At 34.7% G+C, this 27,933-nt stretch overlaps 2 protein-coding genes across 4 annotated transcripts in view; one reads left to right on the top strand and one right to left on the bottom strand.

The window, feature by feature from the left end:
* The window catches only part of TFB1M (transcription factor B1, mitochondrial), a 57,697-nt gene that overhangs the window by 8,511 nt on the left and 21,253 nt on the right, over positions 1 to 27,933 (bottom strand). For all 3 annotated transcript variants that reach the window (XM_074187907.1, XM_074187905.1, XM_074187906.1), the window contains exon 6: positions 3,091 to 3,218. In XM_074187907.1, coding sequence (XP_074044008.1) covers positions 3,091 to 3,218 — 128 coding nt within the window. The remainder of the gene's footprint in view (positions 1 to 3,090; positions 3,219 to 27,933) is intronic.
* CLDN20 (claudin 20) lies at positions 15,569 to 27,218 on the top strand. Its single transcript, XM_074187908.1, has 2 exons — positions 15,569 to 15,799; positions 25,191 to 27,218. The coding sequence occupies exon 2, from the start codon at positions 25,287 to 25,289 to the stop codon at positions 25,944 to 25,946; it is 660 nt and encodes a 219-aa protein (XP_074044009.1). The 5' UTR covers positions 15,569 to 15,799; positions 25,191 to 25,286; the 3' UTR covers positions 25,947 to 27,218.

Here is a 27,933-nt window from a genome sequence, read left to right on the forward strand (position 1 = left end):
CTGCCTTTCCGGCTTGGTAGGAGAGTCAATAGACCCTGACAGAACTTATGCTCTGCCAGCAAGATTATCAAGAATTCTGGGCTGCTTTCATTTCACAAGAAGGCATTGGGGTTTAATGAAGGAACAGTCATAAACCTTTAATCTTTTTCTATAGAGTTGAAAGGACTATAAAAGCATACTCTCAAAAGTTATTTAAAGGTGTATAATGAATTAAACCACATGTACCTAGGCTCTTTTTTATGAACCAGTTGGTGTTTTATTTTGCTTTGGATTATAGAGATATTGTGGATTCAAATTTTCCTCTTGAATGAAATTCTGACCCCCCAGTTGCCACAAAGTTTGTCTAAAAAAGCTTGAAAGAAAAGATTTCTTGAAGAAAGACTGAACTGCACTTAGTCCAATGGCTGTCTCAATAGGGAGCTGCATTTTATCAAATGGGCTTTTCTCCTCCCTGCTTCTGATGCCTGCAACTGATCTATGAGTGATAACAAGACACAGGAGAACCGATCACAAAGTTCACATCCTTTAGTGATAAACTGTCAAAGGGTCAGTCTGATGTAGAACTTTTTGGCTATGGAAAACTAATTTTTAAAAATTAATTTTGGTACTTGGGCTTATTGATTAGCTTACTAACTCTTCCTTCAGTTATGAATGAGAATTAGTATAGTAGTAATTAATAATTGTTGTGGTAATGGTTGTCATAGTATTAATACTAGGAATGAATATTTTTATGTTGCCTTGAAAAATGCTTTTTTTTTTTAGGTTTTTGCAAGGCAAATGGGGTTAAGTGGCTTGCCCAAGGCCACACAGCTAGTGTGTCTGAGAACGGATTTGAACCCAGGTACTCCTGACTTCAGGGCTGGTGCTTTATCTACTGAGCCACCTAGCCGCCCCTAATACCATATCATTTCAACCTCACACCACCCTGGGAGGGGGAGGTACTAATGTTGTTCAGTCTTGTCTGATCCTTCATGACCACTTTTGGAGTTTTCTTGGCAAAGATAATGAAATGGTTTGCCATTTCCTTCTATACTTTATTTTACAGGAAATAAAGGAGGAAACTTAGACAAACAGGGTTAAATGACTTGCCCAGAGTCACACAGATAGACAGTATTTGACAATGGATTTGAATTTGGGTCTTCCTTATTTTAGGACCAGGATTATAACTAATGTATGCAGCTATCTAAAACAAAACAATGTATACTATATAGTGAATAGAGTATAGAACTTGGGAGTCAGGAAGAACAAGGTTCAAGTCCTGCTCCTGACACTGACTAGCTGTGAAACCTTGGATGAATTATTTAAATTTGATAAGCCTCAATTTCCTCATCTTAAAATGAGGATATTAAAACATATGATCTATGAGCCTTCTAGCTCTAAATCTGTGAGTCTACACTTTATTGCAGTATCACAGCTTTATAACTAGTCAGCTTGATGATATAGTATTAGTAATATAGATGTTATTTGTTTATTTAAATTCTTATTTAGCTATGAGGACCCATATAAATATACAAAGTAGGGGAGGCAACAAGGTACACTGCAAAGAGTACTGGTTCTGGAGTCAAAGTGCATAGGATCACACCTTGACTCTGACTTGAAGTACTTGTGTAAGCTTCCTGAGACTCAGTTTCCTCATTTGTAAAATCAAGGGGATAGGCAAGATGAATCTGATCCTTCCAGTCCAAGTCTATGATATGAATCAATAAATCTAAATCCTAATGGGGATTAGTTAAAAGATATTAGATTTGGTATTTCTTTAAAGTATGAAGACTAAAAATACATTAAAACCTTAGAAGATAAAACTTTTAGAAAGAAATTATTCTGACATTTCAAATAACTGAGTTTTCAAAATATATGTTTACCCCATTAAGTACCATTTTTTAAAAATTTTTTTGAGAAATCTTTCTGAAACTATATGGTATAAATCAGAATATGTTCATCACAATAGCCTTTTATTGATAACTGAGGACCATTATCATAAACATCAATGATTATATGCTGTTTCCATGCTTTTAACATCCTCAGGCATCCTTCATTCCAGATTGTTGTTGTTTCTGACTTTTTCTGTCTCTTTTCTTTCTATTAATTATCTAGTGTAAGATTCTCTCTTAAAAGTGTGGGGGCTTTTACAGTTTATTTTGGGCTGGAAAAGCAGATAATCAAGCTTGTGTAAAAAAAAAAGTAAACAGACTTCTAAGTGACATCCTGAAAGACCCTCTTAATAATAAAGTGAGTAAGTTTAGATGCATCATTCTGGGACCTCCCCCCCCCCACTTCCATCTTTCTGTTCATATACCAATTTGAAGTGTTAATATCCTGAGAAATGTGTCAGCATTTAAAAAGATTTGACTGTGGCTAGTTTAAGTTAATTTTCTCAAGTTTTATGATGGTAAAATTCAGCTCCTTAAATAGGTTACTGAATAGATTGATACATCATGAATTCTCAACAGTCCTGAGGTTGTCATCATATCTTTGTGTGGTGGACACATCTGATAAAAACATATAGAACTAACCTATAAATGATATTTAACATTCAAGTTGCTGCATGGAATTCAATTCTTCAACCAAGACATAATTTTCCTTTTTTGTTGCAGTAATTTTCATTATTGTCCTTCATACTCAAAGATGACCAAGGTCATGAGGAAGGTGATTGCCTTAACTCACAAATGAATTGGATTTAAGCGAGGCAGGGCTATGCAAGGTCACCAGGGCCATCTGGATCTAGTGGCAAGATAGAGATCAGGATGACTGGAGATGATGTCTTTAGCATATAGTAAGTGTTTAATAAATGCTTGTTGGAAACAAGGCCATAGATATTCAGTTTGGCTTAAAGAAAGGTAGTATAATAAAAGAGAGCCAGGAAAGCTGGTCAAATGTTCTAGGACAAGCACACTGTATAAAACTGAATAAAACTTGTGTGCGTGCACACACACACACACACACAAATACATATATACATATATAAAGCACATCTTGTGGGTCTACCACTAAGCATAAGTAATTTTGCTATTAGAAGCCAATTATAATTTGTTTCTATTATGCCTTCTCCCTATGCTATTAACATTTTAAAGTAAAAAGTAGAATCCTTACCCAATCCCATGATGGCAGTATTTCCTTCTGAACTGAAAAGTACTCTGAACAACTTTTTCCACAAGCTTAAATGGCTGATTTATTCTTGGTTGCACCAGAGGAGTGAAATGAACCACTCCCACATCCACCTTAATTGAAAGAGAAAGAAGAACTCATTTTGTATAATCTAAGGTAAAGAGAGAAAAATAAGCCTGGGGAAGTTTCTTACTATTACACAGAGTGCCACTCAAAAATGTATTTTCTCAAAAGCACAAAAAATTGATGTGTTAAAATTTTAATCTCTTCTAGACTTATAAAATGCTACATTCACACTCAAAATGGTTCAAAGACGTGAGAGCCGGCTACATTGAACCCACCACATTGAAATTCTCTAGGCAAATATTTAATACATTATTTTATTTCAAAGTGGCATTTTAACATTTATGAAGTTGTCAGATAAGGATGCCTTACCTTTTGAATTGGCAAACAAGCTATCAATAAACAGCTACTGACACTAAGGGCTACGCCTCAAATCTAAAATACGGGAATCTGGGAATTACTGCATTCTAAAATCACAGAAAAGGAATTACATCAATTTAAAGTTTGGGTACTAATAGTACTTAATTAACTGTATTCTGTTCAACAATCCAGAATATGTGATCAAAAACTTTTTGAGAAACCTTTATGGCCCTCAGAGCACAGAAACTACAGTATTCTTCAAAAGATCAGAGGAAAAAGGTGTCACAAAAAGAGCACATGATGAGGAAAGCAAGAGACTTCAGTTTTAATCTTGGGTCCACAATGCTGGGACTTTGAACCAAAGACACAACTTTCCTTCAGTTTTCAGCACAGTGGCTAATCCACAGCAGATACTTCAGAAATACTTGTTGACTGACTGGTTTTCTTAGTCCCATGTTCAATAGACTCAGAGAAAGTAGCACTCAGGACTAAAGAGAGAAGCTTTCCAACTTCAACTCTTAAGTAAGGCTAGCTCATTTAATGACATTCATCAAATAAGTTAACCAATGTGTATACTGTGTATGGTGGGTATACATATATATCACACTATACTGGGTCATCTAGAGTGATATTTTATAAGCAGTATCCTGGAGAACCATGGGATTTTGCAAAGAAATCAAGGGATTTTGCAAAGGTCAAAAAAGGTTTGCTTTGTATGTTCAATGAGTACAATTCAATTCAATGTGTTTTCATTGGATGAGACAAATTGACTTGTTATTTACTGATCAAGAACCAATCAATGAATAAATAATTTATGATGATACTATTAATTGAAAAGAGGTCTGTCAAGTGGCAGCTAGGTGGCGCAGGGATCGAGCACCAGCCCTGGAGTCAGGAGTACCTGAGTTCAAATCCAGCCTCAGACACTTAATAATTACCTAGCTGTGTGGTCTTGGCCACTTAACCCCATTGCCTTGCAAAAACTTAAAAAAAAATCTGTCTCAGAAGGGCTGGTGTAAAATAATTGTTTAGTAACACTCTTATGGTTTAAGTATAAATAATTTTGGTTCAATGACCTCTACAGATAACTAGATAAAATCAGAGAAATTAAGATTTGCTTGTTATTCAGTCATTTCAGCTGTGTCCAACTCTTTATGACCCCAAGTAGGGTTTTTCTTGGTAAAGATAGTGGAGTGGTTTTCCATTTCCTTCTCCAGTTCATTCTACAGATGAGGAAACTGAAAATTAAATGACTTACTCAGGGTCACACAGTTAAGTAAATATCTGAGGCTGGATCTGAACTCCAACTCAAAAAATGAGAGGAAAATGGTGTCACAGAAAGAACACTCAATGAGGAGGCCAGGAGACTTCAGTTTTAATCTTGGACCCGGTTTTAATCTCCAGGCCTGGCACTTTATCCACAGTGCCACCTAAGAAAGCAAAAGTATTTAAAGGCTCTAATAATGAAATAAACATTCATGAACCCTAGTTGTACTGTTACAAAAGAATGTGGCAAAGCAGCACATCCAATCACAAATCTAGGATTACTGCTAGTTACCCTGACGCAGAGTATTTTAGATCACCACAATACTAAAAATAACTCATTTCATTGTCCCAGGAAAATCATAAAATTAGTACAAATGATAGAGTGAATTTTAAGATAATTAAATTTTAAAACAAAAATATGATCTGAAATAACCTAATATTCTCTTTTGTTGCTTTGATAATTAAGAAAAACCTGAAAATATTAATATCTTATAAGGTGAGCTATCACTTCTGATGTATTTTATATGTAGTTGGCACTTGATTGATTTGAATGCAATAATATTTGCAATTATAAAATAATCATAAATTATAAAATAATCGGACTCATCTTACTGAATGGATGATTTATAATATAGTTATGGTCAGAATCAGTTAGTATTTACTAAGCAAGCTAAAAAAAATTAACAACAAATTTACCTTATATAACTTAACCATTGGTAGCAGATTTTTAAAAAAATTATTAAAAGTTTATTTAAAGCACTTTGCTAAACTCATGCTTACAATAAAGGATTTCACCATTGCAAAGCGTTTTGAGAACTGCTGAGATACAAAAGAATTGCAAGACAAACATGAGGCATTATATAATGAAGTGCTAGACTGTGTTATTGATATTTTAAGGTGAACTGAAATTCCTCCAACTTAACTAGCTTAGTACTGTCCAACTAAACGAATGTTCTCTTCAAGTCAACTCTCCTTTTACTGTCATCCCCCTCCCACTCCCATATGCTCTATATTTATTACTTTGTCATTCTGTTCAAAATTTGAGGGAAAGAAATGAACTAAATCTTTCAAAGAAAAATAAAGGTTGAACTTTTAAACTTCTCAGCAGGAATCCTTTTAATTTCAGGTTGGAACCAGAAAATGTGGAAAAAAAATTGTTAGTCTTTTCTCTCCAAGTGGTGGAGCTACCTGTGTCCATGACTGTGGACTACTGTTAGAATATGGTTACCTGGGTGACCTTCTCTCTCTGGACTCAATTTCTGTATCAGCTAATTCACCAAATATTCAAGACTATAATAAGCTTACCTATCCAGCTCACATAGGTTTGTTTTCCTTTGCCCTCCAATTTATGATCTTAAGGTTGGAGAAAGCATGTTCCTCTCTACTGATGAGCACAAAGAGAGAACAGAATTATTTTAAAAGCTATACTAGCGGCTTCCAAATAGAAAGCTATCAGCATAAATGCTCCTAGGATCATGGTCTAGGACTAAAGGGAAGTTAAGAGATCATTTAATCCAACCACCAAAAAAAAAAAAGCAAGTCTTTCCCCTTTATATTCTATCCTCACTGTTTTGTTGTTGCCCTCTGTTCTCAGAGACCATCAGGGAGGTGATACCATGACAAGCAAGTGAACTGGACTTGAGTGAGGGGGGTGCTTGCAAAGTCGTTTTCAATTTCTTTTCTGGAGTTATTTTGGTCCAGTGATAAGATATGGATCAGAATGACTGGAGAAGGCCCTTAATGCAAGGCAATCAGGGTTAAGTGGCTTGCCCAAGGTCACATAGCTAGTAAGTATCAAGTATCTGAGGCCAGATTTGATCTCAGGTCCTCTTGACTCCAGGGCCTGTGCTCTATCCACTACACTACCTAGCTGATCTCTATAGCACTATCAAGATTTTCCTAAAGGGAAAGTCTATTCACATCACTTCCTTCCTCAATAAACTCAAGGGTATACATATAACTTTTCAGGATCAAATGTATATTCCTGTTTGACAATTACCTATTATACCATGCAAATTCTGGTTCAGCCAAATGGGTCTTATTTTGATCCCTTTTACATAATTCCCTATCTCCCCATCCCATGCCTTTGCCAGGCTGTGTCCTATGCCTAGAATATGCAGGAGCATAGCTCTTAAGATGTCTAGATTCCTCTAGTTAGTCAGTCAGGCAACAAGTATTTATTAAAACCATTATTATTTACCTGTCAGTATGCACTGACTGTTGAGGCTACAAAGAAAGGCAAAAAAACTGTCTCTTCTCCAGAGAAATTCACATTTTAATGAAGGAGATAACAGGAAAATAACTACATATACATATAAAGTACATACTGGATAAAAGGAAGATAATCTCACAGGGAAGACATTTTAATGCAAAATGGAAAAAAATCACACATTTCCTGTTTTCCTTGAATATTTTTATTCAATAGATTAAGGAGGCAGGGTGGCTGGGTGGTGCATTGGACAAAACACTGACTGTGTAATTAGGAGGAACTGAGTTCATACTTAGCCTCAAACACTTACTAGCTGTGGAACCCTGGTCAAGTCACTTAACCCTGATTGTTTTACCTTCTCTCCCAAATAGAAAAAGATTAAGGAGATGTCAGAAAATTGATTTGAGCTTTTCAGAGATCCCCCATAAACATTCTTCCTTTGCTACATCCTTCTCCATGTGCAAGTAGTTTAGCCTGAAATTTCAGAACAATAATTTACATCCAATAATAAATTATCTTAGGGACAAAATTGATCTAAGACCTAAATTTGGACTCTATATTGCCAGAATTAAAAAACACACACAGAACATTACCTTATTAAATTTTCCTTAAACATAAATTTTACTTTGTTCTAACTGGTTAATAAGAGCCACATCCACTTCATTCTAAGAACAACTGAGGCCTTCAATCAATAAGCATTCCTTCCAGATTTAGGAAATCTGGGACACTAATGCATTGCTGGTGGAGCTGTGAACTCATCCAACCTTTCTGGAGAGCAATTTGTAATTATGCCCAAAGGGCAATAAAAATGTGCATACATGTGATCCAGCACTACCACTACTGGGTCTATACCCTGAAGAGACCATGAAAAAGGGTAAAAACATCACTTATACAAAAATATTCATAGCAGCCCTGTTTGTGGTAGCAAAGAATTAGAAATTGAGTGAATGCCCATCGAATGGCTGAACAAATTGTGGGTTATGTTCCTTATGAAACACTATTGTTCTATTAGAAACCAAGAGGGATGAGATTTCAGAGAAGACTGGAGGGATTTGCATGAACTGATGTTGAGCGAGATGAGCAGAACCAGAAGGACATTGTACAGCAACCTAATAGCAACATGGGGTTAATGATCAACCTTAATGGGCTTGCTCATTTCATAAGTGCAACAGTCATTTACAATTTTGGGGTATCTGCAATGGAGAATACCATCTGTATCCAGAGAAAGAATTTTGGAGTTTGAATAAAGACCAAAGACTATTACCTTTAATTAAAAAAAAATTTGTTATCTTATTATGTAATCTTGCTATCTCTTATATTTTATTTTTTTCCCTTAAGGATATGATTTTTCTCTCAACACATTCAATTTAGATCAATGTATAGCATGGAAACAATGTAAAGACTAGCAGACTGCCTTCTGTGGGGGGTGGGGGGGATTGAGATTGGGGGGAAATTGTAAAATTCAAAAATAAATAAATAAATTTATTGTAAACATTAAAAAAAGGAAGCATTCCTTCCCAAATCAAGAGAGAATTGCAAAAGGTAAGGAATCAAGGGGGAAAAAATTCAAATATATTCAAATACAAATTTTATGTTGGAAGGTCCCTAGGAAGTTTTATAGTCCAATCTCTGAATTTTACATATAAGTAATCTGAGGCCTGGAGGAATTAACTGACCTGCTAAAGTTTATTCAGGGATTAAAAAGCATAGCTGAGACCCTAACCTAGGATCTCAAACTCAAAACAGAAAACCCTTCTTGATGCACTTTGCCTTTTCAGGATTTAAAATACTTAAACTTCAGTCCCATACTATTAAAATTCAAATTACACTTAGCCAATACAAAATTAATTTAAAGCTTATTTACCATTATTAGGCATTTAATGTCAATGTAAAAACTGGAATTTTGCTAGTGAAAGTTAGATTTAACAATTCCAGAAATGTAGCTAAAGAATATTTTTCTTTCTTGCTTTAAATCTGCTAATAGTTGGAATTTCAACTATATGTCAAAACTACTGGTTTTGAGATAAAAATACAAAGCCTGCCATCAGGCTGATAGTTGCCCTTCAAAGTTGGCAGGCACTGGGATATCTCTGAGAAGGTAAGAATTACCTTTAAACTACTGTGAGGCACTGAAGTAAACTATGGCAAAGGAAGAAAAATATGATGCTAACTAAAGCTTGGAACAAACTGATTTGAGATAGCATGGGAGAAGACATCACTTTCATTTTAGGAATCAGGAAAGGCTATATAGAGCAAGTTGGATTTCAATTAGTCTTGAGAAGTAATTAACTGTCTATTAAGAACACTGGAATTGTTGGTATTGGTATTATATCATTGATTCTTTGGCACAGTTGAAATTCCACCTCTTCAAGCACTATGACTGAAAATCTAAGCAGCCTTAGACAAATTACTTTTGCTTTTCTTGGCTTCAGTTTCCTTTTCTGTAAAATGTACATAAAAAATACATATATATTTTACAAGGCTATTGTGACAATCAAGTGAAATGATGTATAGAAAGCATTTTAAGTAACCATAACATGTTAAATAAAGCTTCATTACTTTTGTTGGGAATGTAACCAGGTATTCTGTCTTCTAAAAATATTCTGGGTATCTTGGAAGTTTCAAAGAACTTCTACCTGAAGAATCCCCTCTTAAACAATAAGGGTCAATATGTGGTCATCCAGCCTTCATCTGAATCCTTAGTGAAAAAAAAAGACATCTCTGTTTCCTGGGGGCAGTCCCATTCTAAATCTGGCTAATATTAACAAGTTGTCCCTTACATTAACTCATTACATTAAGTGTCTACTAAGTACAAGAGATGGTGCTGAGGATTGAGGATATTAAGATGTCGGCAGGGGCTCAAAGCTCACTTGACTTATCTCATTAACAGTGCTTTGTTACTCCATACTTTGTGCTTGGCCTTGAGAGGGGAGAGACCTTGGTCTTCTGGCTTCCAGTTTACAGAAAACTTTGAAGCACTAGATTCTCTTTAGGAAAATGTCCGTAAATGGAAAAAGATTCTGGGAAGAATCCCACAAAGGCAATATTGAAAAACAGCCACTATCTTCCAAGCGTTTATAGTCTAAAGGGGGATACTTTGATAATTTGATAATTTGAGGAGAGAACTGACAACTAGCAGAATAAGAAAAGATTTTTAAAATAATGAGAGAATCTTACAGTTGGAAAGGGTCTCTTATAAGGATCATCAAGTTCAAGGACTGGTGGAAGACAACTGAAGCAAATTGGTATGAAAGCTAGGCATAGTAGAAAAGAAATGGGTTTTTTACTTCAGCAGATGGCAATTTTCTTTTTTTCTTTTTTTGTTTGTTTTTAGGTTTTTGCAAGGTGATGGAGTTAAGTGGCTTGCCCAAGGCCACACAGGTAGGTAATTATTAAGTGTCTGAAGCTGGATTTGAACTCAGGTACTCCTGACTCCAGGGCCGGTACTCTATCCACTGCGCCACCTAGCCACCCCCCTCTTCTTTTACTGAAACTTTTTTTCATAATTCTCTTGCATAACTCTCATTTCTTTTCCCAATTTTTTTCCTACCTCTCTTACTTGATTTTTAAAAATCTTTTTGAGTTCTTCCAAGGAAATTTTTTGGGATTGAGACCAATTCATAACCCCCTTTGAGACATAACATGTAGGCATTTTGACACTATTGGCCTCTTTTGAGTTTGTGTTTTGATCTTCTTGGTCACTAGGGTAGATTTCTATGGTTAAACCTCTCTTTTGGTTTTTGCTAATTTTTTTTTTTAAGTTTGAGCTCTGTTCCTGGGGTAGAGGAAGGGCATTGTCCCAAGCTTCTTGGGCCAGGTATCTGGTCACTAACTTCCTTTGCTGGGGTCTCTGGGGCTGGTGGTTTGTCCCCTAGTAGAATGGTCTGGCCTAATCATGATGCTTTACCCTGGGTGCCAGGACCAGTATTTTGCCTGCTGTGTTGGGGCTAGAGGACTCCCAGCTGGCCTGCTGAGCCTGGACCATGGGCCCTGATCTCTGAGCTGTGGCTAAGAGCCTTCCACTAGCTGGCCTGGACACTGCTATGCTAGGCTGTGCTCCCCTTTACCCAAGTGAGACAGACCTTTCCTGAAGTCCTACCAAGTAATCTTGGGCTGGAAAATTATTTCATTCCATTTTTTTTTGTACATTCTGTCACTTCAGAATTCTTTTAGAGGCTTGATTTAACAGTTTTCTAGAGTTCAAGCAACTTTCTGACTTTTCTCTACCTTCCTGGCTTCTCTCTACCCTCTTGGTTCTGCTCCTGTCTTCTCCCTCAGTCTCTTTAAATTGATCTTCATACACCATGGACATAAGGCTCTTCACTAACCTGATCATTCTCACGTGGCCACTCTTAGGCTTATCAATTACTTGCCTAAAATGTGGGAGCCAAAACTGAACTGATGAGAGCAAAATACAGTGGGACTATCATATTCTTAGTCTTGAACATCAAGTCTTTCCTTTAATAGAACCTAAGATTTAAGTGGGGTTTTTTGGCCTTCATTATTATACTTTTAATTTACATTGAGCTTGCTCACCTTCCATCTCTAACAAACTGCTCCCCTTTATTTACACTTCTAGAGTTGATTTTTTTGAATCTATGTGAAGCTTTATTTTTTTTATGCTTTTCCTGAGTAGAATCAATCCCAGACTCTAGTGATTTTGTATTTTAATTCTGTCACTCAATGTAGTAGAAATTAGTTATTTCTCCCTATCTTTGCTACTTCACTTGAAATTGTATCCTTTATTCAAGTCACATAGCATAGGGCTAAGGACCACTATACTGCTTTCCAAGAGGACACTAAGCTATTAAAAACTATTTCTTGGGTCTGAGCCATTAAATTAATCCAACACCCACCTAACTATACTGTTGCCAATCTTATATTCCTTTTTTTTCTCATAAGAATATTATGGGGGCAGCTAGGTGGCGTTGGGGCAGCTAGGTGGCGCAGTGGATAGAGCACTGGCCTTGGAGTCAGGAGTACCTGGGTTCAAATCCAACCTCAGACATTTAATAATTACCTAGCTGTGTGGTCTTGGGCAAGACACTTAACCCCATTGCCTTGAAAAATCTAAAAAAAAAAAAAGGGGGAATATTATGGGAGATGTTAAATGCTTTGCTAAATTTAGATCAACTATATCTATTGCATTCCCAGGTGTACCAATATAGAAAACTGTTAAGAAAGCAATGAGGCTAGCCTGACATAAATTGTTCTTCATAAAACTAACCTCCTTATTTTACTTAAGTCCAAAGAGATTAGATAACTCCTCTAAAGTGACACAAGGAGCATACAGAAAATTCAGGTTTTGAACTGAAGCTAAAATCTGACTATAAATCTAGCACTCCTTAATGATCTGCCTCTTTTCTCATCCTCACCCTTTATATCCTTTCAGTTACCAAATTTCACTGAGGGCAACTCAGCAATATCTCTCACATCTGTCCCTTCCTCTCTGAACACATTGCCCATACTATATCATCTACCTGGACTATCATTAAAAGCTTCTACCTTTTTTAAGGCAATAGCATAAGAGGTCATCTTATCTCCATGCTCTCTACTGCAACTGATCTTTTATAACACTATCAAATACAGTCATACCATTTAGTTAAAAAAAGAAACTTTACTGAATAATTTCAGTCTCCTTCAAAGTCCTCCACAATCTGATACTGCATTATCTTTTCAATCATGTTTTATGATAGTCCTTTCTCTTGACTTGATGATCTGACCAAACTAGACTACTCATTCTCGTTTGTTTTGTTTCTATGTTTCTATGAAATTCCTACATATTTTTTAAAGCCCAGTTTTTTTCAGGAGTCTTCCCTTATTCTCTCTTCTTTCAAACTAGTAATAACCTTTATCCTCTCCCATAATGCAAAAAGAATATTTTTATATGCAGTTAAATGTAATTTAAATTAATTGTTTATAATTGTTTACAGTTATGGGTCAGAGGCCCTCTAGCTTAAGTTCCAGGAAGATTTATCTAATTGTAACATTTTATCTTCCTCCAGCACTTATCAAAGAAGTCTTCTTACAGTAAATATTAATTAATATTTGCTGACTTTAAAGTTATTAGTATAACTGATGTTATTTGTCCTCTAAGTACACTTAGAAAAGACTTCAATGGGTAGCTCTGGATAATAGGCATATACTCCAGCCAAAGGGATCAAAGGAATATGGGCAAAGGCATTGAAGTGGGAAAATACAGTATGGTAAGCAAATAGCATATAGATAACTTTGACTGCAACAAGTTACCAGTATGTTATTAAGTAGAATTAAGAGAAAAAGTAACTGTAAGAAACAAAAGCCATAATATTATTATTAAAGATAAAACCAATAAACATAAGACATCAAGAAAGAAAAAAAATTAAGTTTAGAAACATTAACTACGGGGCAGCTAGGTGGCACAGGGGCAGCTAGGTGGTGCAGTGGATAAAGCACCGGCCCTGGAGTCAGGAGGACCTGAGTTCAAATCTGATCTCAGACACTTAATAATTACCTAGCTGTGTGGCCTTGGGCAAGCCACTTAACCCCATTTGCCTTGCAAAAACCTAAAAAAAAAGAAAAGAAATATTAACTACAAAATGATGGATATGGTTAGAGGACAAATCACTTGGAAAAGATCTGAAGGTTTTAGTGGAATGCAAGCTCACTAAGTTAAGAAAATGACTGCAGCCTAAAAACTAATGAGATATTAGGCTTCATTGAGAAATACAGTATCCAGTACTAAGACAGTAATGGTTTTCACCTTACTCTATCCTGTTCAGGTGATAACTATAGATTTATGTTCAGTTCTGGGTACCACATTTTAGGATTGAAACAAGATGGGGGAAATGGCAAAAGAAATCAAGATCATGCCATATTATTGGGATCAGCTGAAGGAAACAGGGCTGTTTAATCAGAAGAAAAGAAGGCTGAGAGGGGTGACAATAGCTGTCAAATATCTGAAAGGCTGTCACTTTTAAGAGGAATGAGATCTGTTCTGTTTGGCTCAAGAAACAAGAGTTAAAATAGGTAGATGCTGCAAAGGGGCAATTTAGGCTGGAATTAAGACAAATCTTTCCAATAATTAAAGCTGCCTAGGGAAGTGATGATTTCCCCGGGGAAGATTACTTGTAGGACATGCTATAAAGGATATACATGCTTAGGAAAAGATTATCAGGTTTGTCTCAAGAGTTCTCTTCCATTGCAGAGGATCTATGCTTCTGGGACTAATAAAAAAATGACTCGATAAGATTATGAAATACATTAAATTAGTTAAGGTTCTAGATGAAGGGCACTCACTTCAATACACTATTTTGTGAAAAAGGTTAACCTGTAGCAGTATAAAGTAAAACTGCTCTTAACCTAATACTGTATGTGATAAAAGAGAAGAATTTTTTTACATATACAACTTTATGAGATTGGAATTCTCATTCATGTGCATTTGGTCCTTCAATTAACTAACTGTTATTCATGACCATGAAGGTAGCCAATATTACAAAACTAAGCAAGTATTTTCTTGTGCTGTACAGTGGCTATAAATTTAAGAGAAAAATAAGGCTAAAATAAAAAATTTAATGAAATTGTCAAGTTTTCTCAGGGTGAAAATATGTACAAACTACTTTTCCTGCCTTGGTACCCCAGTATGTGTGACACTGTTTAGAGAAGGTTCATGAGGTGATTAAAAAAAAACAAAATGGGGGGTCATCTAAGTGGTGCAGTGACTAGAGAACCAACCCTAGAATCAGGAGGACCTGAGTTCAAATCCAACCTCAGACATTTAATACTTACTTAGCTGTGTGACCTTGGCCAAGTCACTTAACTCACTGCCTTGCAATATATATCCTCTAGGGTGAGAGAATCTAAAACTGGGTTCTCTATAACTACAGTATCATAGTTTTCTTTGGGCAATATTGACCTTTCATAATAAGGGAAAAGGAATAAAGAATGGTATATAACAAATATGTGAGTTTTTGTCAACTATGACCTTCAAACATACAAACAGCCCACAGTTTATGTCCTGGTTGGGCAAAATAAATCTGGTTCTCAGGGATCTCTCCTTTAGGTATCAATACAGCTTTCATATTGTTCTAAATCTTTTTTGAAGAATCTAGCTTACTATGCTTGAGAAAACATTTCTAATGGGGATTCGGGGTGGGGGAGGAATGAAACTGTGGACATAATAACTGCAAGTATTACAGAAACTCTGAAGGCAGTTTTTTGGAGGGCTATTGACCAAATTTAGAGATCTGAATTTCCCAGAACCAAAATCATGAATAATTGTATCATAAAGGTCTACAGAGTCCTCTTTACTTATCTGAAAGAAATTATGGACTCAGTTTGAGAATTTATGTTAACTACTTAGAAAAAACTTTAAGTAACAAATTATAAGTTCATGATTAAAGCATAACATTAAAATCAAATCAACTCTGTAAGTTGTCTAAATAGCCTCTGCTCAGTGAATAATGGTACACAGGCATTTCAGATTTTCAGGTTCCAACAAATCATGTTGTAAGAGTAACTCCCTCTTTTCCTCCCTGCCTCCCCTTTCCTAATTCTCCCACAGTTTAGAAAATGAACTAGAGAACCTGGTATTTATCTTCCAGCCCAATCAGCAGTTTTTACTTCTCAATTTGATATGCTATTCTTTATTTGCTACACAGCAAGCTAACTTGTTAGAGAGCTTTATCACCAATTCAAAACACTTTGGAAAAGCAGGCTTGGTTAAATGACTTTCCTTCTTTGTTCCTAACTGGGTCCAGTTCCTCTGAGGAAGATTGATGAGAGTACCATCAAGGTCTTGAAGTATATCCACAACAGGTATGGGAAATTTACAAACCACTGACAATATGACAGATTTGGAATCATGATTTAGAAGCCAGTTTTTAACTCGCATAAGAAACTGGGAGTTGAATTTAAATGAAGTCTATTTTCAACCTTCTCTTGGCAAAAATATCCTCATGTACATTTAACATTCATAGGTTCTGTCATGTAAGCATTTTGTTGTAGGACCTCAAAGTAGCTTTCTATTCAAAACCAAAGGGATCTTTTGCTTTTGCTTACTAATACAATATTTCTCCACACCACCACCATTAAAAACAAAGCATGTCTTTATTCTCTAGTTGACAGAAATTTAAAGGAAAAGGCTGCTGTACTGCCTAAGAGAGAAAAGAATGCTCATAAAAATAAAACTAAAATTCTAGTGTGTTTTTACATAAAGAGTATTGAACTGCATATAAGAAGGAAAAGGTCTCTCATCATGGAGTCTGTTCACATTGAGGAGAGTGTTTAAAACCTGGAATTCTACAAGTAAGTGCTATGCTAATCACAAGTAACCAATAGGGTTTGATTATATTTGTGATATTAGTTTGTTTTGTAATGTTTATGCCAGTTTTCCTAGGCCTGTAATTTAGCAAAGCACAGACCAGTTAATTATGATGAACAACCAATCTAAAATTGTGAGGAAGCTGAGAAATTTGGGGGGCTACAATCTAGAAACTGAGCATGGTCAGATCAATAGAAAAGAGTGAAGATTTTTAATCTAGGACCTTAATTTCAAAGCTAAAAGAGAGCCTGTGAGAAAGAGATAACAGAAATGCACTTGAGAAATTTCCATAAGAGTTCTGAAAAGGTATAAATGTATAGTGAGTGGAGTAGAGTTTGGAATGCTGAAAAAGCAAATCCTGAAATTTTAGTTCTTTAAAATACTCATTAAGAATGAATTGTAAAAGTGTTTAACATTTTTTACCCACTTACATTCAACTTTAATTTCATCTGAGTAATGGAGTATGGATAATACAAAAATGAGCCATGGGAAGGCAAGCAAACAATAAATATAAACCTACTAAACTTTAGCTAAGTCTGAGTCTGAACGTTAAAATCTTATGTGAGAAAAAACAAGCTTTCCTGAACATTTTAAATGATTAGACCTAGAAGGAGAGTTGTTAGTGATGGATGCTAGCCAAACTATCAATCTATAGCAATGCAGCTAATGTTATTAATGGTTTCAGATTATTGTAATAATCTGAGGGGAAAAAAATAACCCTATTAAACAATCTATTCCAGATTACTTTCAAAATCATTCTAAAATACCACATGATTTGAATTTATGTTGGTATTTCCCAAAAAGATTCCAAGGATCCCTGGGGTTCTCAAGAGCTAGGTATAACCAAGGTAGTTTCTCTTACCTTTGGGGTATTTGTGCTTTTGACAATGTCTGTGCTTTAAAGGGTGGATGACATAGAGGAAAATGGTAGAATATTTGCTCTTGAGAAATGGTATATGGCTTTCTAGAAGCTTTAAGAATCGCTATTTGAAGTATACACAACTAGAAAAATACTACTTGAAAGTAGGTATAATTAGTGTATTGGGACAGAATGTATCATGAAGTCAAGATTTAAAAAGTATATCATACAAAAAGCCTGCAGATTAAAAGGTCAGTGCTTTGCTATTCCCTAGTTTTATAATATTGGGCAAATCACTAATGTTTCATTGGTCTCTGATTACTGTATGGAGAATGGGGGAATTGGACTAGATATGGAGTTCTTAAATTTTTTTGCGTCATGGACTCTTTGATACTCTGGTAAAATCGATGGACCCCTCAGAGTGATGTTTTTAAATAAATAAAATAGTGCAATAAATGTAACAAAACATAAGAGTAAAAAGGAACCAAATTAAATTGAAATACAGTTATCAAAAATTAACAATAACAACTAAACAAATTCATGGGACCCAGGTTAAGAATTCCTGGGCTTGAAGATTTTTAAGGTTCCCAAAAAACCTTAAGTGAAAGAAAGCTTTAAGTGAAAGAAAGGCAAAGGGTCAAATGTCATCACAATTATATCAAGCTACATAATTACAAATGGAATTAAGTACAGGAGTACTAAAATTCTTTAAAATGGCTTTATTTGAGAAATGCAAAATGACATGGTCTAAATGCCTCCAGTATCATAGGAGCATAAAATCATATTAGAGATTTAAATCAAATACACCAAAAATCTGATATTAGAACTTAACTGATTTAGATAGTAGTGACTTCAAAAATATTACTTTGGCTAAAAGAAGGACTCTTTTCTTTTTAATAAATAAATCCTATGAATTAGAGTTTACTATTTCTGAAGTCTTTTTGTATCCAATTCAATGGGGTAGGTAATTACATGCTTTCTTTTTTTTTTAAGTAAATTTTATTTGATATCTTTATATCCCCCAAATTTCCATGTATCAATTTCCTTCCCCTTTCAGAAATAACATTATTTTTAAAAGTTAAAGAGGTAAAGGAAAAAAAAATCCAGCAGTACTATCTATCTATCTATATTTATATCTATATCTAAAATAATCCATACTCAAATTTAACTCCCACATTCACACTTACCACCTTTGGGAAGTAATGGAAGAAAGTGTCTTCTCATAATCTTTTCTTTAAGGTCATGCTTATTCTTTGCAATTTTGTAGTTTTCATTTTCAATTGTTTTGTGGTTATTCTTTTCATTTACATTACTGTAATCAGTATAAATTATTTTCTTGGCTCTGCTTACTTCACTCTTCTTCAATTCATATAATTTCAAGATTGTTCACTTCATCATATTTGTTGTTTCTTAAAACATGATAATATTCTATTACGTTCATGTAACATTAATTGGGTTATTCATTTCCTAAACAATGGTCATCCACCTTGCTTCCAGATCTCTGCTACCATAAAAAGTACTGCTATAAAAAAATTTTGATGCTTAGGAGGACTCTCTTTTTATCACTGACCACCTTGGGTCTGGTAATAAAATCATGGGTCAAAAAGTATGGAAATCTTGTTCACTTCTCAAAATTACAAATTCCTTTTCAAATAGTTAGATTCACAGCTATATTAATAATTCATTAGTGTCTCAAAACCCTTCAACACTAACTTTTTTTCATCTTTCATTGTCCTTGCCCATTTGCTAGTGTAAAGTAAAAACTTCAGGGTTGTTTTGATTCACCTTTTTCTAATCAATGATTTGGAACATTCTTATGAATGAATTCTTTTAAGAACTATTTGTTCATATTAGAAAATTCAACTACTTGTGAATGACTTTTGGTCACATACCCACATATCTGGATACTAAATCCTTACCTGAGAAATATGATATGAAGTTTTTTATTTCCATTCTATTGTGTTTCCCTTCTTATCCAATGTGCATGAATTGTCTGTGCATATAACTAAAATGATGTATTTTAGTTTTTGAAATTTCCTCTATCCCTTGTTTGGTTAAAAGCACATTTTCTACCCAATTGTTATGAATGACCTACTCTCCTCTAATTTTTTAAAATTACGATCATTAATATTTAAGTCACATCTATTTTAAATTCATGTGAAATATATTGCAAGATATTAATCGAAGCCTAATTTCTGCCAATCTGCTTTCCAATTTTCCTCTAAGTTCTTACAAATAAAAAATTCTTACCTGATTTATGCTTTGAGATTTGTCAAATACTAAGTTGCTGAGTTCCTCTAATGTTCCCACATCTAACCTCTTTTACTGTTTTACTCATTAACTGATACCTAGTTGCATTGAAGACTGCTGCTTTATAATCTAGTTTGAAGTCTGGAAGTACTATTGCCCCTTCATTCCTACTTTAAAAATATTTCCCTTGATATTATAGATCTCTGGTTCCCCCCCCCCCAAAAAAATTTGTTATTATGTTATTGAGTTCTATAAGGTATCTTTTGCTAGTTTGATTCACATAAATTAAATCTGTATATTAACCTGGGTAGTATTATCATTTCTATCATATTGGTATGGTCAAGTTCTGAGCATTAAATATTCCTCCAAACATTAAAGTTGTTCTTTATTTAAGGAATTTTTTGTAATTGACTCTATACAAATATTTTGTAAGTTTTAGTAGACTGAGCTTCCCAAATTGTATGTGTTGTGTAGTTATTTTGGATGGTATTCCTCTCTTATTACCAACTTTGCTGAAGTAATGTTCTTGGTTAATATCTGTTGCTTTTCTAAGATTTTCTCAGTTAATCATATCATAATCTAACAGAGATGAATTTGTCTCTTTGCCTAGCTTCACATTTTTAATGTTATTATTAGCATTTCTAGAATTACATCAAATAATATTGGAGAGAAATCATTGCTTTACTCCTATATTTACTGGGAAAATTTCAAGTACATCTCCAAAGCATAGTATGTTTGTTTTTGAATTTAGATACTTTTAAAAAAGATTCCTTGGGGGTGGCTAGGTGGCGCAGTGGATAAAGCACCAGCTATGGAGTCACCTGAGTTCAAATCCGGCCTCAGACACATAATAATTACCTAGCTGTGTGGCCTTGGGCAAGCCACTTAGCCCTGCTGCCTTGCAAAAACTAAAAAAAAAAAAAAAAAAAAAAGATTCCTCCGTGCTTATATATCGAGTTCTATGTTCTGACAAAGGCATTTTCTGTACTGATTGAGAGAAGTTCTGGAAATTTTTGTTTTAATATGATTATCTTGTCTTTTTTAAAATATTGAAGTCATTTAACTTTTCCTTTTAAAATTTAGATGCTTTTTCATTGGTGATTATGTTTCATCTGGATATTAATTTATTGTCTATGGTATGTTTTATTAGAATTTGGCTTCTCAGTTTTTTGGCATACCCTTGAGATCATGAATGCTATTTCCTGACTTTTTTTTTACTGCTTCAACACCCTATTTTAATTCTATGTGTATCTTTCTGTTTGGTTATCTTTCTTAAAAATCACATTTTGTTGGATTTTGGTTTCCAATCCATTCTGTTTTCCTATTTTGTTTTATGGGTAAGTTCATTCCAATTGCATTCAGTTATAACTGTGTATTTCCCTCCATCTTATTCTATTTTCCTCCAATTCCTATCCCTTATTTGAAAGTTTGTTTTGTTTCTGACTAATCTTTCCTTTTATCTATTCTTTCTTTTATTCTTCCCTTTCACCCTAACCACTTTTCCTCCTGCTGCTCCACTGGATTAAATATATTTCTGGACCTAGCTGTGTATGAATGTATATTCTAACCTCCTTCCAACAGTTCAGATGAAAATGAAGTTCAGATGTTGCCTACTCCTTGCCATACCCTCATCTTCTTCTTTTTTGGAAAATTTCTATTTCTGCAATCCAATTAAGTGAAGTCATTTCCCCCAATTTTCCCCACTTTTCACTCCAACTCCATCAATATGTCCTTCTTTTCATCTTTTTTATTTTTCTTTTAAGATCATCTAAGTATAACAGAACCATTCTTAGGTCATTTAATTACTTTTTCTGTGACCCTAGAGGATGACAGAATTCTTCAGGAAGAATTCTCTCTGAATATAAGAATGTAAACAGCTTATTCTTGTTTACTCTCTTTGATTATTCAATTATATTTACCTTTCATATTTCTCTTGAATATAGTGTTTCTATGTCAAAGTTTTTATGTAATTCTGGTCTTTTTATCAGGAATTCTTGTATATTCTCTATTTCATTAAAGATTTTTTTCCCTCCTTTGCTGCATGTTATCTTGGCTATAAACCCAGATATGTTGATTTCTGGAATATCATATTCTAAATTCTATATTCCTTTATGATAGTGGCTACTAAATCTTGTATTATTCTGACTGGCTTCTTTGTATTTAAATGCTTTTTGTGGGGGGGTGTTTGGAGTAATTTTTCTCTGACCTAGGAACTCTGTATTTGGGGCTATAAGTTTCCATTTTGTGGATTTCTTCAGGAGGTGACTAGCTGGTTCTTTCTAATATAACTTTCTCATTTTTTTTTTTGGCTTGCCCAAGGCCACACAGCTAGGTCATTATTAGTGTCTGAGACCGGATTTGAACTCAGGTACTCTTGACTCCAGGGCCGGTGCTCTATTTACTGCACCACCTAGTTGCCCCATAACTTTTTCATTCTAAGAGACCTGGTAGGCTTTTTTTTCCCCCTCATGGGGGATGTCTTAGAATATGTCTAACGCTTCTCTCTCCTCACCCTTATGGCTTTCAGATAGCTTAATGATTTTTAAATTATCTTTCTCTGATTTAGTTTACAGGTCATTTTTGCTATGAAATATCTTGTATTTTCATCTGTTTTTAGTTTTTTGGCTTGTTTTAGTATTTCTTAATATTTCATGGAGTCATCTGGTTAATTCTAAGGAAGTTTTTTTTTTGCTAATATTTTGTATCCTTTAATCAAGTTGTTAAGTCTCTTTCTACATCTTTCTTCTATTGAACTCACTTCTTTTCCAATTCTTAATTCTACTGCTCTCATTTAGTTTTTAAAATCAGTTTTTGCTTTTTAAAAAAAACAAAACCAGAAAACCCAAGCTCTTCTAAAGAATTCTTATTGGGTTTATGTCCAGACTGTGTTTTTCTTTGAGGCTCTGCTTATAGATTTTTTAAAAGTCATTTTCTTCTAAGTCTGTGCCTTGTGCTATCCTGTTTGACCATAATATCTCTTTAAGGTAGAATTCTGTTTTTGTTTGTTCATTATTCCAGCCTACTCCTTGACTCTGAACTTTATTTTAAGACTGCACACTCCTGGGAGGATTATCTGAACTAAGATTTTATCTTTTTAGATTCTTTTACTTGCTTTCAGGGAATAGTAAAAATATTGTAATTTCAAGATCTCAAAGATGGCTCGGATAGAAGACCAGCAAGTGATATGATCACACCCCTGCTGCTCTAAGCTCTGCAAGTTTCTGACTGAGGTCTGTGTCTGAGCAAAATACCTGTTGTCTTGTCCCTGGTTGGTCACTCTAATAGACTGGTATTGAACTCAGCCATTATCAGTCAGTTGTGAAACTGAATTGTAGGCTTTCCTCTGGTTTGGGATTCCAGACCTGGTTATTTTACTTTAGGCTTCAACCTGAGCTAAAAGCTAGAACTGAGAGAAAGCTGAGGTAAGAACCACACAGCTCCATTTGCTTGTGAATTTGTTCCTTACTCAGTACAAAGCGAGGCCCCATCACCAAGACCAATTACTTTTCTCTGCCACCTGTAGTCACAAATTGCCTTTTTGGTTCCCCTGGATTTGTGATTCAGAACTGGGTAATGAGTGATAGGGCTTCTAGGTGACATCTGTTTCTTAATCTTGCTATGTTTGAGGGCCCTCTGCTACTTCTTCCTGCTCCAACATACAACCTGCTCCTCTTTCAGTTTCTGGGAACTAAAACGCTCCATTTAGCTGCTCTCGGGTAGACTTCTACCCTAGTGTTCACAGATCTCTCTGTCTCCTTTTGCTGCTCTAGGCTATAAAAATGACTCAAGGTTATTTTTTTTCTTAAATTTCTCAAACTAGATTCAATCTGGTACATTTTCTAGAACTCTGTGAAAGTACAGATGGGGAGCCAGTCTATAATTCTGTTATTTTGCCATCTTGACTCCCTCCAAAACCTATTTAAAAAAAAAACAAACTAATTTCAGGAACTTATTTTATTATAGTTCAAAAAATACCACTTAAGACAGCAGCATGTATAGATCTCATGCCTGCAAATGTGAGTTTTGAAGTATATGTTATAAATATAAGCAAATAACAGTGGCTTAACTTCTTCAAAAATTTTGAGCACATGCAGTTTAAATGAATAAAGCTCTGGTTAAGGAAAGGGTATCATATATAAAATAAATTTTATTGATTGATAGCTTTTATTTTTACATGACTTAGATTTCCCAATATAGCTTTTTCTTTTCCAGAGAGAGATAATCTTTATAAAGAAAAATGAAAAATGGGAGAAAAATAGTTCAACAAAATGAACCTATGGGAAAAAAGTCTGACATGTCTGAAGTACACCACATCTATAATCTCATACCTTTGCAAAAGGCAGTCTTCTTATATCTCTTCTATGGGGTCAGACAATTGTCAACATATTTCATAACATTCATTTTTTAATTGTTTTGTGATTGTTCTTTCCATTTTGAATCAGTTCATGTAAGCTCTTATATGCTTTTCTGAATTTATTGGGTTCCTGTTCTTTAAACTTAATAATATTCCATTGCATTCTGGTCCCATAACTTGTCTAGCCATTGCCTAATCACTAGGCATCTACTCAGTTTTCAATTCCTGGCTATTGCAAAGTGTTTCTCTCTCTCTCTCTCTCTCTCTCTCTCTCTCTCTCTCTCTCTCTCTCTCTCTCTATATATATATATATATATATATATATATATATTGGCATATATGAAAACTTACTTTTTGTCACTGACCTTTATGGATTATCTGCCTAATGGTAGAATCTCTATGACAAAGGGTCTGACATTTTAGTCATTTTGTTTTCATCATTCAATACTGCATTCTAATATGGATCAATTCATATCTCTACTAATAGGGTATTAAGATGTTTGTCTTTTTCATGGTCCCTTCAACACTGGGTACTCCCTCTTTTGTCATCTTTGCCAATTTGCTGAATATGAAACAGGAATAATTTGGAGAAAGGGAAAAGTAATGTACTAGAAGGCAACATGGTGTAGTGGATGCTAAACTAATTCTCATAGAATGATCTGAGATCAGGGCAACTCTGATTCCTGACAAAAAAATAGATGTGGGCCTACTCATATCACTTAATTTACTGATGACCTGGGAAACTCTAAATTTCTAAACTGCAGAAAATGTGCTGACAGAGTGAGATCCTTCATTTTGGCGTACTTTATACCAATGAAATCATATTTCTAATATCTACCCCCTTCATAAATTTACCCAACCTTTTTCAGTCTCCAATAACCTAGCCAAATAATTAACAAAAGGATGTAATTTATTAACTTGCTCATATAAATTTCAGAACTGTTCATCATTTGTAAAATCAGAAGACTATCTTTGGGCAGAATTTTTTAAAGAGTTGAAAATGCTGACAGAGAACTCCTCTAACAAAAAGATAACAATCCATAAGAATAAATTCAGTTCTTTGATCTAAATATGATTATGGTCAAAGATATTTTAGTTTTCTAATAGAATACACATCTTTCCTCTGAACATAATGGACATATTTTGAGCTTGAAGAAAAGGAGGCAGAACTTCCCTTAAGTCTACACCTTGAATAATCCTTCATGTAAGCATGAAAAGAAAGCATCTGAGAGCTGTGTAATCTCCTTTCTCAGCTGTTTTCCAGAGGGCTCCCTCCTTCACTGCAGGGTCACATTCAGATATGCCTTCAGATAAGCTCCAACTGTAAATGTAAGCTTTTTTATTCACTTGTTTCTCCTTTCTTTCCATTTCCCAGATTTCCATTATTCATCTCTGCCTGTTTTTCCCCCCCTCTACTATACAGAGCAAGTTAGAGTCTTCCCTGGAACAACTGCAGTTTCCTGGACAGTATCTGCCAGAGAGGATCGGGCAGACAGAAGGGGACGGACAGAGGAACATTATGGCATCAGCAGGTCTCCAGCTCTTTGCTTTCATTCTAGCCTTATCTGGCATTTGTGGCATAATCATAGCTACAATCCTGCCCAACTGGAAGGTAAATGCTAATGTGGGCTCCAATATCATCACAGCTATTATTCAGCTTCAAGGGCTATGGCTGGATTGCACATGGTACAGCACCGGGATGTTCAGCTGCACCCTGAAGCCCTCCCTCCTGGCCCTCCCTGTCTATGTGCAGACTGCCCGGACCACCATGGTACTGTCTTGCATCCTCTCAGCTTTGGGGATCTGCATTTCCACGGTGGGCATGAAATGTACCAGGTTAGGAGGGGACAGAGAAACGAAGAGCCGCACCACTTTTGCTGGAGGAGTATGTTTTATTCTCTCAGGTGTATCTGGTTTAATACCCACATCATGGTACATGAAGGAGATCATTTCAAATTTCTGGGACCCAACAATCCCAGAACACAGTAAGCATGAACCCGGAGGAGCTATCTACCTTGGATTTATTTCAACAGTACTCCTACTGGTTGCAGGTGTGATTTTCTGCACTTCCTGCATAAAAAGGCATCATGAACCTAGGCATGATGCTCCTAAGCAGCAGGGTATCTTAACCACTCATCCAGAGAACAATGCAGAGTATAACCTGAAGGATTATGTATGAATAACTGTGTAATAAATAGGATGAATGAAAGGTTATTTTTTAATTTAGATTAAAACCAAATCAAAACCATATTTAATTATCTCCATTAGATGTTATAGTATGTTACTATTAACAAAGTATTTTACAGTAAAGATTCTTTTAAAATATTCAATATTTATTTGAAAAAGTATTATAAGGCAATTGGTGGCTAATTAATGTTATAGCTTACTAGCTGAAACATTAGTTTAAAAATGGATTAGCTATTTCCAAAATGTGTGCTTTTGATGTTTCATTTTCAGTATTCAACAGGATGAAAATTCAGACTAAAGCTCCATGTCCTGCTTTTAACCAGAAGTAACATCTGTTTTTGCTCTCCAATTCTCTAACACCATGGTAACTTGGTTCTTTTTTTTTTTTAAGCCACAATATATAATTGCATGTCAGGAGCTGAAGAGCTGTCACAGCCATTCAGATATTGCCAAAAATGTCCCTCCCAAGCCCCCACCTGCTGTTCAGTATCTGGGCCCTCTTTTTCTTTTGCATTTCAAAGGAAATGTTTACATAAGTTTCCAACTGTTGTTAATCTTTCAGCCAAACAATTCAAGTTAAATCTGAAAGGGAGTAATTGGTAAATGTCATGAGGAACTTTAACCTAATGAATATAAACTATGATAATATTTTGGAAAAAATAATTATGACTATCCTTCCTACCTCCATACCTATCAAAGTGTGAGCTCTTTGAGAAGCATTCCTTTATTTGTTTCCAGTCATTTAGATTTTCTATCTCCTTCATTTAATCTTAGATAAATTGTTATACAGTTTATTTTCAAATGTTTTGTCCCTTTATTTCCAGACCTGATTTAAGTAGACAAGGTCATTATATTCCTTTAAACAGATAAACTACCTCCAATAAAATAACTAAAATGAGGGTGTTTTGAATGTTAAGTAAGTATTTTGTCTTGGTCCAAATCTGTAATGATGTAGGGGACTCCTGATAAGACTCTAACAGAGCATATCACCAGCTGTTTTATAACATATAAGAATCTCTCAAAGGGTTGGGCAAGAAAGCACTGAGAAGTTAAGTGATTTACCTAGGGTAATAGTGCCAGAATGTGTCAGAGGTTGACCTGACCCCTGGTCTTACTGACCTCTGTCACTACAATATTTTTGTCTCTTAAAAATCTAAGGTTACTAATATAACACTCTAATCTGGAAGAGAAAAAACTCATTTACATATATTTGTCTGTTTGCAAATATTTGTCTATTTAGGCAGAAACTTAGGACATTATTGATTTGGGAAAGTTCAGTAAAGTTTATATATGTATATAAATATATATATATATATACATATATAGAAATAAAATTTTATACTCAATATCATTTTCCAATTATTTTAAAGTGTTATTTATTAATGTATATTCTTTAGTTTAGGACATAAGATGATGAAATACTAATAGAGTATTGTAGTCATTGGAAATATAACTTTTTATATGTTAATAATTAAAATAGGATTTTTGTGCATATGGGGAAAACAAACTGTCAAAACTATTCTACTATGCATATTACCATTAATATCATCAGCATTATAGTGAAATTTTAAGGGAAATAACTAAAGTGAAGAAAAATTATTTCAAAAGAAAATCACAGATGGTTCTATAGCTGTTCAAGATGTTTTTAGTTTAATTGTTCATGGTTGTAATTTTCTAAATGAGCAAATGAATCTATAGAAATGTTGTCTGGCAAAAAAATTCTGATATGATACTTTACCTTTTCAAAGAAGTTATTTTGCTTGATATCTATGATGCTCTCTTTGATTAAATGTGGTTGGATTGTGAGAGAAAATCAAAAGTGCTAACAGAAAGAAAAAATTTTTTATAGAATCAAATTAAGTTTGGAAATTTTTCATTTTAACAGATTTTCATATTTCGATATGAACAGGTTTAATGCTTTAGGAATTCAAGCAAATAAGCATTTAATAAGAACTTACTGTATTTGGCACTTTGCTAAA

This window comes from Macrotis lagotis, chromosome 5 (genome assembly GCF_037893015.1).
Source record: "Macrotis lagotis isolate mMagLag1 chromosome 5, bilby.v1.9.chrom.fasta, whole genome shotgun sequence".
NCBI lineage: Eukaryota > Metazoa > Chordata > Mammalia > Peramelemorphia > Peramelidae > Macrotis > Macrotis lagotis.

Excerpts from the sequence above, each read along its gene's own strand:
- CLDN20 (XM_074187908.1), top strand. The coding sequence starts at position 25,287 with ATGGCATCAGCAGGTCTCCAGCTCTTTGCTTTCATTCTAGCCTTATCT.